This window comes from Blennius ocellaris, assembly GCF_963422515.1.
Source record: "Blennius ocellaris genome assembly, chromosome: 12".
Lineage (NCBI taxonomy): Eukaryota > Metazoa > Chordata > Actinopteri > Blenniiformes > Blenniidae > Blennius > Blennius ocellaris.
Genome location: NC_137661.1, coordinates 9,401,896 through 9,418,054, shown reverse-complemented (window position 1 = coordinate 9,418,054; position 16,159 = coordinate 9,401,896). Strand labels below are relative to the sequence as shown.

Genomic DNA, 16,159 nt, shown 5'->3' with positions numbered 1-16,159 from the left:
ATGTGATATAATTACACAAACATGGGTCAGAAAGATGTTTGAGCAGGAACAAATCAATCCACCTTTAAAAAACAAAAAACATCACCATATTAGTGAAAATGTATGAGATGAGAGGCTCAGTTTGGTTCTTAATTGATGCAGAGGGAAAGTGATATATATATATACACACACACACACACACATTATGTGGGATCTATTTCTAATCTTACAATAGGAAATGTTTGCTGAAACTCCACTCCTATTTAGTCTTGTGTGGCTTTCCTCTTCCTCTCTTAGATTTAATTAAAAAAAAAAACCTGACAGTAAATAATATGTTTTTTTTTACATTCGTTTCAAAAAGAACCTTTTCCCAGTAGCGAAGCAGTGCTTGTGTTCAAAAGGCACAAAATCAGTGGCCTCACTAAAAGGCAAGCTGTGCTTAGATCACAGACACATTTGAGAGCAGCCTGGGGCGAACGCTTACCAGCTTGGGTTCAATCTTCACTGCACTCTGTTACGCTCAGAGAGAGAGAGAAAAAGACCCCTGTTTTTCAATCTATGTCAGAGCTCACAGGCGAGCTCATTGACAGAGGAGCATTATCCTGCCAATTAGACCAGGAGGTTTACTTTCAACTGAGGCTGCAAAAGGTGACAGTATCGTCACAGATGTTCTCATGGCGGTGAACAGATGTTTGCTGAATCGGTACTGACTTTGCACAAGATCTTTTAATGTGAAAAAAAATTCTCTAACTCTGGATGTCTCTTTTTCCCCCCCACCAACATGAATGGAAATGTCTCGATGTCTTTAATCCTGGTGGGAATTAGGTGGTTTTGGCAAGCAGAAAGAGTAAGACTGCAGTTAAGAACAAAGTTATTTTCCACTACTTCAAAGGTCACGCTTGACTAACAAATGTGCCAACAAACATAACTTTATATACGACCCGTCAAAGTCTTTACATCAGGCCTCATATACCTGAAAAACTGCCTTTTACTTTTGTGTTTCATATAACTTTGATTCATTCCGTCATAAAGCACACGTTCCTTCCTTTGCTGGATCACGTGACTGTGTTGTGGTTTTCTTCTGTATGCAGTCAATCCCTCCATCTGTCATCTCAGTGACCTTTTCTCCTGTGAGTCAGTAGGTTTCAATGATCTACACTGTATGACTATCAACAAACTGTTGTGAGTGTGTGTTAGGATAATGATATTGGTGGTTCTAAAAGTTTAAGTGTTCTATGAGGGAAGAAATTGCTGAATTTACTTAAAACTGCAATATTTCCATTGTGTGTATTCTTTATCTCCTCATCCTCTGTGCAAGCAATCTTGCACATTTTTTATTTCTCTCACATCAGTTTATATTCACGTTCTTTTAATGTTGCATTGTATGAGTCGTACATTCTCTCTGCTTTATCCCCCACAACTAACTATCTATCCTTGAATCTGATCTGAACTTTAACTGCAGGAATTGTAAATTAATTTTTAAAAGATCGATTTACAATCTATATCCACAAATGACACATTGATATAGTTACAATTTTTAAAATATAATTGCAACAAGCCAACTAATCAGAAATAAAAGTAGAGCACAAAATGGTTTTCTTGCTGGAATCTGTCTGACTACAAAAAAAACTGGCTCATCAAAAGCAGCCGTCATCATTTTGAAAAACCTCAACCTGCGCAATAATAAACTCATAAAACAGCACAAACCCAAGTTCAACCTGCTGAGACATGATGGCCTCTTGCTTCACCCCCACTTTGTTGTGCTGCGTTGGAGAAGACATCTCACGAGGCGTAGGACAATGACATTTGATGACGCACAAGCTTGGCATTGATATATATCAGCACTTTCTCTTGAGCTGTTTTTCGGCAATTCTTTCCATATTCATTGTTTGATTGTGAGGATGGAAAAAGAGAGATACCTCTTTATGAGCTTCCTTTTCTCTCCAAGGAGAAAGTGAGATGGTGGCTGCGTGAGTCTGCTCGGTGTGTTACATAAATAAATGTTGTGGTTTGACGAGGTAGAAACTGCACCCCAGGAAGAAGTCACCACATAAGAGTGACTCTGATTCAGTTGTGGCTAAACAGGCACCTGCTGCTTTCATGTCAACATATCAAGGCGAGTGCTGCTGCAGACTCTGTACTCATGTCTGATTACGTCACGGTGACTGCAAGCCAGAGAAACTCAAGATAACAACAACCACAAAATGAAAATCAAGTAATTGTCTTATCCAGGAACCTCATTGCTTGGAGCTCCAGTGCACATTTCCTCTGGCCAAGGAAACTTCTTAAAGCCTTGCCAATGTCACAACCAGATGTTGCTCACTCACATCTGGTGCTAATGCAAGTTACTCACTCCAGAAGTCCCCAAAACACAGCTCTTTGTGCTCTGGCTGGTGTTGGTGCCAGATGACGATGAGGGTCTTTGTTAAACCTATTAAATCTAATAGCAGCAAATGTCTCTTTAACTCCAGTGAGAAAACACATTCCTGCCCTCACACACACCACAACTACTGGTTGGATTGGATTGTTCTGTGCATATGATCAGATGCTGCCACAACTCAGTGACACACAGAATCACTTTCAACAATATTAGAGAACTGGAAACACAATAATGAAATAGGGCCATAGCTTGTGGTAGTGTGTGAAATATATGAATTGGATACAATGACATTTCAACTATTATGAAAGAAAGAAAGAAAAAAAGAAGATACAGACTGGAGAAAAAACAATTCAACAAAAAACCCAAACTTTTTTTGATTTATAAAGCTCTTCTCTTATTTATTTTCCTTTTGTAATCCTTTCGACTCACATTTGGAACAGTGATTGATTCGAAAATTGTCCCTTGAGATTAATTGCGGATTCATTTTTGAAGCGATGCAGTGAAGCCCTTCCTCTGCACAAGTAGAAATTCATCAATTTTATGTTGGATGCGAAGAGCTCCTCCGCTCATGTAGAAATTCACCATTTCCGTAATTTAATGGAAACCTCCCAGTTACAGCTTGCTTCATTATCCAAAAGGCAATCACTCTTCTTTTCTTTTTATAAATGAAGGCATAAAAAGTCAGGGGTACCAATATCAAAAATCAATACCCATGCATGAATTTCACCCTTGTGATACTTCCATGTTCTGCGCCCATGTCATTTCACACTTTAGGTGGCAGTCGGCTAAAATCAACCCCAATTGACTGTGGAGTTCAACAGATATAGAACATGGCTTTGAAACACATCCTCAGAGGATCTTGCTGCAGGTACCAGCACCAGGAATTGCAATTCACGGACCAGCAAGTAAACAAATGATTAGCTTAGCTCGTTTGGTTAAATAATGGCTTAAAACATTTGCCCTGTTTTACATAACAAGTATTGGCTGTTGTCTGCATGTCGATCAGCAGACGTAAGCTTCAAGGAGACATGGGGTACAGTCTTGCAACTCATTGTGCACAAGTTTTGTCTAATGCTCATCATGACACAGTAATATGAGACTTTAAAAAACAGGTATACCACTCCTAAAAACACAAAGCGTAACAAAAGGAAGCTTTTGTGGACAAGCAGTGGGGTTTGGTGGTATTGGAGCAACTTTCATTATTTCTTCTTATTAACAGGAACCTGCCTCTTTGGCTGCGTTTCCCGACCACAACTATTCATACAATGTTAATGGGCAAAATATATATCATTGAATACATACTGGAAATATCCAGGATGGATCAATATAGTACACTTTTAACTAATTATGTGTCTTATCTTTTCCATGAGCTGCTCCTGCCGTGTCAAACCGAGGCAGACATGAATGTGCAAAAGGCTTCATTTAACTTCACATTTGCTCAAAGGCTCTATTCAGGGTCAAAGTAGAAAGTGTACAGTTTTGTTCCATTTGCATGGCATATGTCGACCTTTTCCTCTCACTGGCTTCTTTCATGCAGTCCTCCAGTGGAAAATGAGCTAAAGAAGAAAAACATTCTTTCTGAGACACCAGCAGGCCTCTGCTCACGTTTGCAATGTGGATTGGCAGTGGTTTAGTTAGTCTAGTTAGTTAGTTAGTTTAGTTTACTGTAGTTTAGTCATTATATCATAATAACATAATCTCCTGCTGCCACAGTGTTCCTATTTGGATAAGTAAATATGAGATTTGGCTTCATTTTGATTTTTAAAATACACATATTTGATGTATATTGGGCAATATGCATGTAAAGTTAGTTGAATTATTGTGAAGAGAAAATATATTTCATCCAAATTTGAATAATTTAGCAGAGATTGGGACACACAGATTGTTCTGGGGCTCTCAAATAAGGATAATTCTTTGTAGTTTACATTTTTAAGCCTGTCTTCTATCCTCATTTTTTAAAATGTATTTTAACTCTTTGATATTGTTATCCATCCATCCATCCATCCATCCATCCATCCATCCATCCATCCATCCATCTATCCATCCGCTATCCTGTTCCCATATCAGCTCATAAATATCTTTCAAAAGGCTCTAACATCCAGAATATAAAGCAGGCATGAGTGGTAACTTTGATCCTGGCAATCGGCCACACAAAGGTCATCCATCTTACCAGAAGGCTAAATTGTACTTAATTAATGAAAGATGCATGTAATTATAGTGCTCAGTTTAACATCAAAAGCCAACTGCATTAGCTCTATATGACATGTCTTAAATCAAAGTGGCACTCACCTGTCCTTCCTGAGCAGGGTGGCCTGACTCCTGATAGATGGTGAACTTCTCAGTTCAATGTAACCTTTAACGTTTACTTTAAAACCAGGCTTAAAACGATTAAATTCAGCGATAAAAGCCTCTCGTATTATGTGTTTGTTTTGAGTTATTTTTGATCAATGAGGGGATTTATACGCCACAGTCGTGACGTCAATACCAAGCCGATGGTACAACTTCATTGATTTGATTCAGTTGAGGAACAGTGCAATGAGGGAGTTTAACAAATCCACTCCATCCATATTTTTATTGTACTTTTTCACTACCACAGAGCAGGGATATGGATGGCTTATTTCCTCTTGTGTCCCCATCTGTTACAGACCCTTATCTGTTTTTCTTCAGGTCAGCATCAGTGACCAGACGGACTCCTGGAAGTCTTCTGCTGTTAAGAGTAGCAGTCGAGAGGATTCCTTCATGAGCAAGTGCAAGGATGCAAGGGACACTTGTAAACCAGTTAGCAAAGAACAACTTATGATATTGTTGTTTGGGTATCGGCTGGGCCAGGTTTCTCATGGAGTCTCATAAATACAATAAACACATCTTATTGGGTTATTTCTGTAAAGCGTGCCATCTACCTTAAGTACTGACCATAATTCCACCTTGCACAAACCCAATTTAAAAAACACATTGAGGTGAAAGGTGTAACAAAATGTTTGTGTAAGGCAGGTGTTTATAATCTCACGTTGGGATCCTTATGCATTTACAACGAGGTGGTGACATCATCCCGAGCAGTTTGAAGTATGACATCATTCTTTTGGTATGTAATCCCCCTCCCAGGGTCTTCAGTCTGAGGTGAATTATTCATGAGCGGCATCCCCGTCTGAGGCACTGAGACCCTGTTCTGCAGCAACACGCGAGGGGGGGGGGGGGGGGGGGGGGGGGGGGGTGCTGTGCGTTAAAGAGACACAGCACACAACATTGATGCAGTGTGAAGTGTTTGACTCATCAGCTGTGTTGCTCTGAGCTTGAGTCATCTCATTCTAATGGCGACGGGGTGAAGACTGAATAGATTCAGACGTTATCCTTTTGTGAAAGGAAATATTTTGATATTGTGCTTTTGCAGCTCTCAGACCTTTGAATACAGGTTACATTATTAATGACTGAATGAATTTTGAAACACAAGCTTAGGGTCAATTGTCAGATATTATAAGTATTACATGTAAATATATATAATTTGTTCTTTTGCTTTTGATACATTTGATGATTTGTAAATGTTAATTTAATCTGACTGTAATAGCATCACTTTGGACAATGGACAGTTTACCTCAGCTAATGAATCCGTTTGATTTAATAAATAGATCATTAAAATGACATCTGGTTTATAATTCAGATGAAAGTATATCGAAAGGATGCATTTTCTTAGACCCGCACATGTAGTTTTTGGTAATGGTTCTAGAAACACATTTGCCCATATTGAGAACACACACACACACACACACACACACACACACACACACACACACACTCACACACACAATCTCTATTGTACTAAAAGTACAATAGAGATCAACACTGAAGGGCTTCAATACATCAAGGAGGAATAAAAATAATTATGAGATTACTCATGCTCAATGATTTCATTATTAGATGCTGATCTTATGAGATGCTGATCTTTTTTCTGGGGACTATGTGGTGAGAGGATGATGTCAGGATGGGATGATGTTATGGAGGGGATGAGGTCACTCTTCATATTGAATGCACAGTGTAGGTGAGGCTGCGACTGCAGCACTCTTTTCACTGTACTATACGCCCTCCCAATCGCCACTGACCTCACAGTTCCACCTAATTTCATATTGTTTGGAGAATCCCACCCATTTGTGAAACAATGGAAAGTATTTCCTGCGGTGAGACTCAAAGGAATGCAGAGGTGCTGTAGAGATGACGGTGTGCAGGAATAACATCAATAGCAGCTTCTCAGTGTTTCTCTAAGAACGACAGCTTTATGCATCAGTGAATATCTCCAGTCTCAGCTTGTAACTGTCTGCTTGAGTTTTGAGTTGATCAGATTCCTGAGACACTGAGACCTTGAGTCATGTCTGCACAAAGCACACTATTAGAAGCAGATTTCCATGCATACCGGAGGTGCTGGTTTTGGATTGTCACACAGTAATACATGTTTTCAATGTCTAATGCCTACAATACCACAGTATTGAAACACAGTTGCAATCAGGCGTGTTGGTGAAAGGAAATATTGAAACATTTTTAAATCCGGAGCCCTCTAGGACCTGGATTAACCGCCTCTGATTTCAACAAAAGAAAACAGCAACTGTTGTGTGTCCGCTTATCAATGATGCCACAATAGCAATCTTTAATTGTTTGGCAAACGTATTAAATACATTCCATCAATTCTATCTTGAGTTTGTTTTTGGGTTTATCCCTGATTGTGTGAGTAGAATCTGGAATTGCTACTGGAGACAGTTGCAGCTTGCAGGAGTCACCCCAGTATTAGTGCATTGACAGAGAACCCGCAGGCTCCGGAAAACAGTGGGTGGAATCCATCTCAATTAAGATCAGCGAGCTGTGAAATGTGGTGATTTTCTTCGATCATGACGTTGATCAAGAAAAGTCATTTGCAAATGAATCAGTCCCCCTCCTCTCCACGCAAGCGGAGCTATGCAAGAAGATGATGACGCATCCTTTCTACGTCATAAACTTTGGTAATGACTGCAGAAACTGTCTCATTCTGGTGCACACACACGCACACACACACACACACACGCACACACACGCACACACACACACACACACACACACACACACCTCTCTGCAGTACACTTTAAAAGGCAATGTGCTGCACTGAATATAAGAAAAGTTTGCTCTAACTAGAAATGTCGATCTGATCCTAAAAATCTCATTTTTTTTTTCTTTTTCTCAATTTGCAAATAATTCAGTTCATCTAAAAATTGTAGCAAACCTGGGTTTTTTTGTTTTTTTGTTTTGCTTATGGATGAGTGAGAATCTAGATCATTCTTTTTAGGCAGATGTTTGACATCTGTCAAATTTGTAAAACATCGAGGCAGAGTGTTTATAATAGGATAAAAAAAAACAAATCACAGCTTCCTGTGATGTTATGGCTTTATGGCTGATGCTTTGATTTCATAGACCTGCAGACTCCTCACCCATATGCTTTATATAAAAAAAGACGAGGAAAAAACATAAAACGGACAGCTTTAATATTGTGTGAAATGCTCATTGATTTCTTGATCTGTGTGAAATATGTCTTCAAAAAGTTATTAATCATGTATTTTGGAGTGAAGTTTTTCCATTTTTTACACGTAAAATTTTTATTAAAAAAAATAGATTTATTGTTTGGCTATGGTTAATATCAATGTCTGGAAACATCTTTTCTTTAACCATTTTAAAAGGAAATATGTGCAGGCGCACAATTAAATATTTCTATTTAGTTTTTTTATCTGTTCGATTTGGTTTTGTGCATCAACCCCCGGATGCACAGTTACCACTCATGCATCACTTTCACTGCTCATGACACTCACAGCCACTCATTCGGTGTTCATGGATTAATTCAGATTTCAGTTCAAATACAAATAGATGGTTCTTTTCCATTTTTTCTTTTATAGTATTGATGACCATGATTACAAATATTTTACAGCTGAAGCAACATATGAGAACTTTGACCTTAATGCTTTATTGTTTTAATAAAAATACTTCACCTTCAGGGTCACCATGCTCGTTCCTATGACAGCAGACTGCGTTTCAGACTTGTACATGACTGTGTCATAAAGCACAACAAAATCATTCACTGCAGTGAAACTCCCCTTCAGGTTCTGGCGATACAAACATACTTTTCTTCAATTAAAACAGATTGTTTACTCACTGATGGAAATTAGTCCTTCAGTACGCCAGGATCTACTTCGGTACAGAAACCTTTTTTCCAGAAACTAAACAGTCACTTCTTATTTGGTTCAAAATGAAGGGGAAAAGGTTGAATGTGGGTTCAAACCTGCACTATGTCATATGGTGACTTGCTGTCATTTTGGACTTTGCACACAAAGCCAGTGTGTGTAAGCCAGTCTCACTTCAGTCGCTATGTGATGCTCAAAGATGGCGTTAAACCAGTTCTTCATGAGCCAAATTATCTTTTTATTTAGCCCACAGTGCGACAAAACAACTGGCCTTATCAGTGGACCCACAACAAAATTTAAATTGCAGTGGTGAAGAAGGAACAATGATTACAGCGTTGACAGCAGTCAAAACCTGTATGCCCTTCCGGGTCAGCATTCACCTGCCCATGACAGGAAACCTTGCCTCATACAACCACAGCGCCACTCCGTGGTCACATCATCCCTCATTTAGCTCCTACAAAGCAATTCTGGGTTTCGCCTCTCTCTCGTGGACACTTCAACATAACACCAGTCACTTGTATCCAAACAGACATGGTCAAGACAAGCTGTTGAAGTTCAAAACCAATTTTCAGAATGATAATTGCTGGTGCCAGATCGGCTCATCTGCGTTGAGAGAAACTGCAAATTCACACACAGCCATGTCTAGGTTTTCTGGAGAATGGTGCAAAAATAGAGAAAATATTTATTGAACAACTTTGTCTGAACCAAACTGTTCAAGATGATATAATGGTAACTGAAATAATAATTATCCAGGAGATCATCTTTGACTGCACAATATATCAAACCTGGAAGGTGATGTGCTATAGCAGCAGGAGACCACAGTTGCTGTTGTTCCTGTGAGCTTTGAATAGGAAACCGAGGCTCCAGTTCACATGTTATAATATACAAACGACATGAAAGCATGGATCCAGCTATTGACTACCTTACATCAGTGGTTCATGATGAGGGTGGCAGTTTGAATGGAGGTGGGTTTCCCCCAGGTGCTCTTGTTTCCATCCCCCCATGTCAAAAAACATGCATGTGAGGTTAATTGGTAATTGGTGACCCTAAAATGCCCTTTGGTGTGAATGTGAGCGTATGTACGTGTGTGTGTGTGTGTGTGTGTGTGTGTGTGTGTGTGTGTGTGTGTGTGTGTGTGTGTGTGTATTCATGGATGGATGGATCTCTGAGGATTGTTTCCAGCACCTTGCTGAGTCTTTGCCACAAAGTGTTAAATAGAAATGACAACAGAATCCGAATGGAGTTCGTATGTGTAACTTGGAAGTGTGATTTCCAGAGGTGCCCTGAACGCATCGCAGTAGGCTGGGCGCTCTGCATCAGTGTGTGTCTGAGCGTCTCTCCCTGCTTCAGGTCAGTCGCTCCTGCGCTCCGGGAGGATCCGCGTGCTGGCGACAAAGTAACCGGAGCGGCACGTGAGAGAGAAGCGACAGAAAGAGAAGAGGTTTCTCAGCGGGGGATCAGTGGATAACGGTGTGATCTTCAGATCGGAATAAACTCACCTGAATGGATGTGCACTGAAGAGCAACCTGGAAGCTCCATCAGGTCCTACATCATCAGCATCGATGTAAGAATTATTTTTTAGTTTCTATCAATTCTCATTCAAACCGGTGTTACACATACTTTCATACCTTTGTTAATTTCAGCCATGCGTGCAGTATTACTCTCAGTCCTGTCACCCAGGCAGATTGGCAGATTTATTTTAAACTTTCTATTCATCTCAGGGTTACTTCACTTGTTTGTTTGTTTCTCTCTGTCGCCTCTCTGCCTCAAGTTATTCATTTTGTTTTCGCACGCTGGTTTTACGTTTATCTTTAAAAAAAAAAAAAAAAAAAAAAAAAAAACCCTACCTTACATTTGTCAGCATTTTTTTTTCACACACGAAGGAGAAACATTTGTGTGAGATTTAAGTATTCACTTTAAAGAAAGAGCCCCTCCTCATCGGAACTGTGGAGCTGCTGATGGTGAGAAACAAGAGGAACAAGCCCCAGCGCGCCTCCAGACCAGGAGCCACAGTGAGTCACCTCCTCCTGGACGAATACTTGGCAAGGTGGAGTCTCCGTGGGACCGCGGGGCGAGGGGGCCTGGTCTCTCTCGCAAGTGGAAAAAAAGTTTCACATGGTCTTCATTCAGCCTAAAGTGTTTCCAGAAAAGAAAAAGAAAAAAAAAACACGAGAAAGCAAGAGTGTCAAGAGTTTGAATGAGCATCCATTGCTTGTTATTGACAGAGGTGGCATGTTTACATGTGAGCCAACGCTGTGAGTTTATTTAAGCCGGTGTCGAAAAGCGTGAAAAAGAACTTGCTCCAACGATGCTTCTTTGTTTGATTAAAAAAAGGTTTAATATTCAATCGGGGAGCATTAAAAATCGCAGACTGATGGCCTGAAACAAGATGAGAGACGCGGTGTCCAATATGCGACTCTGACAAACAAAGGAAACTGAGCTGCACATATGGTCAGCCAGACCATTTACATAATTAGCATAATAGAATAAAGACTACTGACGTCAGCATCTGGTCTTAATTAGCGCCACTTTCAATCTTCAGCCTCTTCTGGGCAGGATATTCTGTGACCTATCCCATGACCTTATCGAGACCCTTTAGAGCCAGCTTGCATACCACTATCATGGTAAAATTATATCTTGGCCTTATACTCATTATATTTTTGAACTAACATGATGGCAAATAGGAAATAAGAACTTGGGAGAAGATATATCAAAATACACTTCAGCTGTATCTCTACTTCATCATGAAGTCTTAATGTCACTTGTTTGTTTCTGGTGAAACATAAAACTCATCTATTATTATTATTATTATATCCAATATACATGATTGTATATTAATCCCACATTGTGATCGTGGAAGTGGTTGTCTATCTCACATCCCTGCAGCAAACTGGCTTTTAAGATATTTTTAAGGACTTAAACTGACACATATTTTCACAATTGATCAGTCTGTGGCTTGTTGAAGGACAGAGACGGATGCAGAAATGTTTATGTTAACCAAAATATATTTGGTATTGTCATCCAGAAAAAGAACTTTAATGTGAAAGAGAAACACCTGAATTTGTCTATAAATAAATAAATAAATGCATACATACATACATACATGCATAAATGGCTTTTTGAGGAAATATTGGCATCAGCTTTTTTAATGAAATCAGAAGTTGTTCTGACCAAAATACCCCAAAAAATAACATTCAGTGTGTCATAACAGGGCAATTAGCAAGTTTGACTTCCTTTTCCTGAAAAAAATGTGTTGAGTGATTATTTTAGCATTTTATCAGAATAAGTTGTTTTCCCAAATGAAATGCTTATTGGAAAACGATCACATAAAACCCACCGCAATGCTAGTGGATGCATATCTTATGTGACTATTACCATAATGCAGTTGTCCAATTATTATGACGTATGTTTAAAACCATAGAGTGGGGAAAAAAAACATGAATGCACAACTCCATATCTATATGACGCACAAACACACAGAGTTTCGATTTGGTGGAGATGTTGTTATTGTTTATACTGTGACAGCTCTACAATTAAAGTCTGACTGAATTAAACCAGCGTGGGAAGTGTGGCAGATCCGTGAGGATTTAGTGATGTCAGTGTTAGATTTGATTATGTTTTTTGGATCAGTGTGATGATCTATGCTTTTAATCAGGTATTGCATTTATGGATTAGACCACAATAAAAGTACATATTTTCTTATGTTTGTCATTTTCCAATAGATCTTTCTAAAAATATATCCATGATGTAGATGTTCATTTCTAAAAATTCCTTTCCCGTAATAGGATTTGTATCTGTGCTGCTCGCAGCTCTATTGAAGCCATTTTTCTTTTAATAAGGTAGAAGGGTTTAGTGCAAGTAGAAGATTCAGGACGTTTCTCTTTTCCACCTAACATGTAAAGTAGTTTTACCTGTCAATGCAACTTAGTACAGATCTTTACATTTCACTTTTAAATGAACCCAACAGAAAGTCCCCAGATATCTTGGTTAGATATTGAGTATTGTAATGATTGTGTCATTTTCATTATAAAAGTTAAGGTTATATTACTGAATGTATACTTTTCAAATGTCAATACTTTGAGAAATAAGTTTAAATTCTTTCAATGGATAATTTATATCTTTAGTATTGCTGTGTTAGGATCTGTTCCTGGTACTGAAACCTTACCGGCATTGATAGGTGAGTGGAAACAACAAACTTACTGACATATTCACCCAGAAACTCCAGATGTTTTCCACAGCTGGTCAGCAGACTTTGTTTGGTGCAGCTGAAGCTGATGTTGTTTACTTCTAAGAACAGATGTCTTTAACCACACCAGCTGCTGCTCACTGCCGCCCTTCATGATCCTTTACATACTGGCTGATTGTTTTGGAACGTCTTGTTTTTTGTTTGTTTGCATCTCACAGTCTTTTTCAGTGTATCGCAGACCCACGGACACAAACACTCCATTGCACAGACTCTCATGATCAAGTATTTGTGCCTGTTTTGAGACTGCTCTGCACAAGATTGCCCTTTTCCATCGTGAACACAATTGCTGGTGTTTGCTCACTGTGCTGTTTTTCACAGCTGGTTGCCTTGGTGTAGAATGTCAATGAATTAAAAGATGTGGTTGTGGTGTTAATTTGCCTCCTCTGTGCTCTTGTTTAACACCAAGGCAACGAGTGGAAAGATCAGTGATCAGATCAGGATCAATGAAAGCAAAGCTAACGACGTGTTAATTTGAGGTTTCAATAGGAGACGTAGAAAAAGTGGGCAAACAGTCTGGATTTACTGAAGAATCAGAAGAGAAGCTTCATTTAAAAAAAATTTTTTTTTACCCTAACTTGGATAAAGTAGACGTAGACGGTGAATGAACTCAGCTATTGTCACGTCTTCATACTTAGCTCTGGGCTACAATCTGAAAATGATCTTAGGACGTATCGATGACCTCCATATGAATCAAATGAACTAGAACAGAGTGACAGATCCCTTTTTTTCCTGTGAATTTACTTTTTCCATTAATAAAAAGCAGCTCTGGAATATTACATTCTGGGATTTATGCTTATCAGATATGGTTTGGCTAAGGAATCCATTGTTGTCGTTTGCTACCAGTCAGTCAAACACAGCAGTGTTTTCGTTTCTACCTTTGCCAGCCACTCTGATTATCCGCATTTATTTCAATCCCTATAATCAACTTCAGTGTTAACTGAGTCAATATCAACAACTTCAGATCCTTGTTTGGGTATTGTCTCCACAGCATGTCTCCTTAAATGTTTTTTTTCTGTCTCTGCAGTCAGATTTAAACCCAGCTTGACCGTGCTCAGCTTATGACCACAACAATGTAAATATTACACGACATTGATGACTCTACAGTTGAAGTGCAGTGTTCATTATTCTACTACATTTATTGTCCATTGCGTAATGCTGGAGTGCAAACCAGTGAGGAAAATGTAAAGGTGCTCAAATGGAAATGTCATATTTTTTACTCTGTGACCCAACATGTTTGTTAAATTACTTCATTAATAAGTACTGTGTTGATGCTCTGAATGAGCCCAGTTTCTTTATCTTTGTAAATTATATTAATCCCTCTGGATTGGTTGAGTGTTTTACCTGTTGAGCACGAGATGCACTGCTGAGTGTGTACAGGGGTTTTATTTTCTGTTATTTTCCAATTCATCCAGGTTGAAAACAGCATTTTAGGGATGTGCTTTTCTTCTGTTTTTGCGTCTCTTCATCCAGTACTACACTGATTATCCTCTCATTTCTCTCTCTGCAGGGTTCACTCTGTCATGTTATCAGCCCTGATACATATCTTGCTGGTGTCTTATGGTGAGTTTCACAGTTTTCTTCCCTGTCTGTGCCAATTTTCTCCTTTAAGTGCTGTTTCTCATGCTCAATACAGACAATACAGGGAACTGATAAGTCTGCATTAGAACACATCATTTTAATAATGTTGCTGCAAAGATTACATTTTGTCCCTGATGTATTTTGTTTAAAGTTCAAGTACATTCTAGTCTTCATCAGAATGGATAGTCTTTTCCAACTTGGATATTGCGATGGTTTGTTCTCGAAGGTTTTGATTTATATGTCATTCAGGAATAAATGTTCTCATCTTTCAGGAACTAAAAGATAGACAGAAATAGCAGGGAAGGTTATTTAACCATTTATGATATTAGATCCATTATATGTCCGTGTGTCATCATATCTGTGATTATGCTAATTATATTTAAGAGCGTAAAAGAACACAGTGTAGAGTAGCGTGAGTCTGCATTGGTCCAGCTTGAGTTCAGAAACATGACTATCAGGCTTTTCGCTGATCATCTGGTCATCATGATGTCTGATCATCAGACATTTCTGATAAAGGCTATTATTCTATTTATCTATTCCAAACTGAATAAAACAGTTCCTTAAAATCAATCAATCAGGTTGTTTTTTTTTTTTTTTAATACAAAAGCCATGAAGTGATTTCTCAGAATTCTCATTTCCTATTTTCCCTTTACAAATGTTTCTTTCTTGATACTTTCTGTTACATTTTTGCAGATGATTATAACCTACATATCTTAATTACTTCATTCATGTTTTCAGGAAGTGACACCAAACTGGATGTAACAGCAGCTTGGCAGATTTCCCATGAAATGAAACACGTTTTTATGGTGTTAAACAACAAAGTCACTCTCACCCGCTGCAATATATTTCCGCGATGTTGTGGCTACATTCAACTCTGACCGCAGCTTTGTCAGACAGGCTGGACTGAGCACTTCTGAAATGATCTACTAGGATATTGAAGTTGCTACAGAGGATGGAAATATAAAATAAAAAAGGAGAGAAACTATCCAGTGAGCAGCAGTTGTCTGGGTGAAGATGTCTGGTTGATGCTAAAGTTGGATTAAAATAATAAGACAAGTGAGCGTTTGGAAAAACATCTGAAATGTAAAACATCTGTCAGCAATCTGTCTTTTTTTCCTGTCTGTGTTTAATTTTAGTCCACTTTTCTGCATCTCTGCACGCAGGTGTTCAGTGTTTGGAGCCGGAGAAAGGAGCATCTCCTGGTTCAGGTGCCCTCGATCTCCCGTGGCAGGATGAGCTGTGCTGTGACTCACCTGCAGCCCACCGCAGTGTGGAGGGAGGTGGTAAAGACTCATCGGGGACAAACCGCTCTAAATTACAGCCCCCGCACCGTCGGCACTGTTACTACAGAAGCTCCATGGATGAATCCAATCCTCGCGAGACATCCAGTGGTATGCTTCGAAACATGTGTCATTGTTATTGTCATAGCGTGGCGGCTTTTTCATCTGTGGGGCACCCGAGAAATTTGACCCACAGGATTTCAACATTTCTTAATTTGTCCAAAAGAGATTATTTTAAAAAGAGAATAATGAAGGGTAAAACCTTTAATTGAAATGCAAACATTTAGAACTGTAATTATCATGAGTGCAGTAGAAACAAATTATTAATCATTAAATACATAAGACAATTATGATGGTTGTGTCCTGCACATAAGCTTCTTTAGATGTTTAAAATTAAAGGCTGCAAATGAGCACAAGTTAGGTTTTTATTGTTTATAGAGCCCAACAGTTGTTAAGCTATTCGAGGGAGTCCTCCTACAATGCTGTGAAAATTCATAGCTTATTAAAA

General features: G+C 38.9%; 1 protein-coding gene across 3 annotated transcripts in view; it reads left to right on the top strand.

The window, feature by feature from the left end:
• lepr (leptin receptor) overlaps positions 1–16,159 on the top strand; it is a 36,455-nt gene that overhangs the window by 1,319 nt on the left and 18,977 nt on the right. For 2 of the 3 annotated variants that reach the window (XM_080505799.1, XM_080505797.1), the window contains exons 2-4: positions 9,898–10,111; positions 14,301–14,353; positions 15,535–15,762. In XM_080505799.1, coding sequence (XP_080361925.1) covers positions 14,351–14,353; positions 15,535–15,762 — 231 coding nt within the window. In that variant the 5' untranslated portion in view covers positions 9,898–10,111; positions 14,301–14,350. Of the gene's footprint in view, positions 1–9,774; positions 10,112–14,300; positions 14,354–15,534; positions 15,763–16,159 lie in introns of those variants that run through there. The other variant, XM_080505798.1, reaches the window with a different exon arrangement.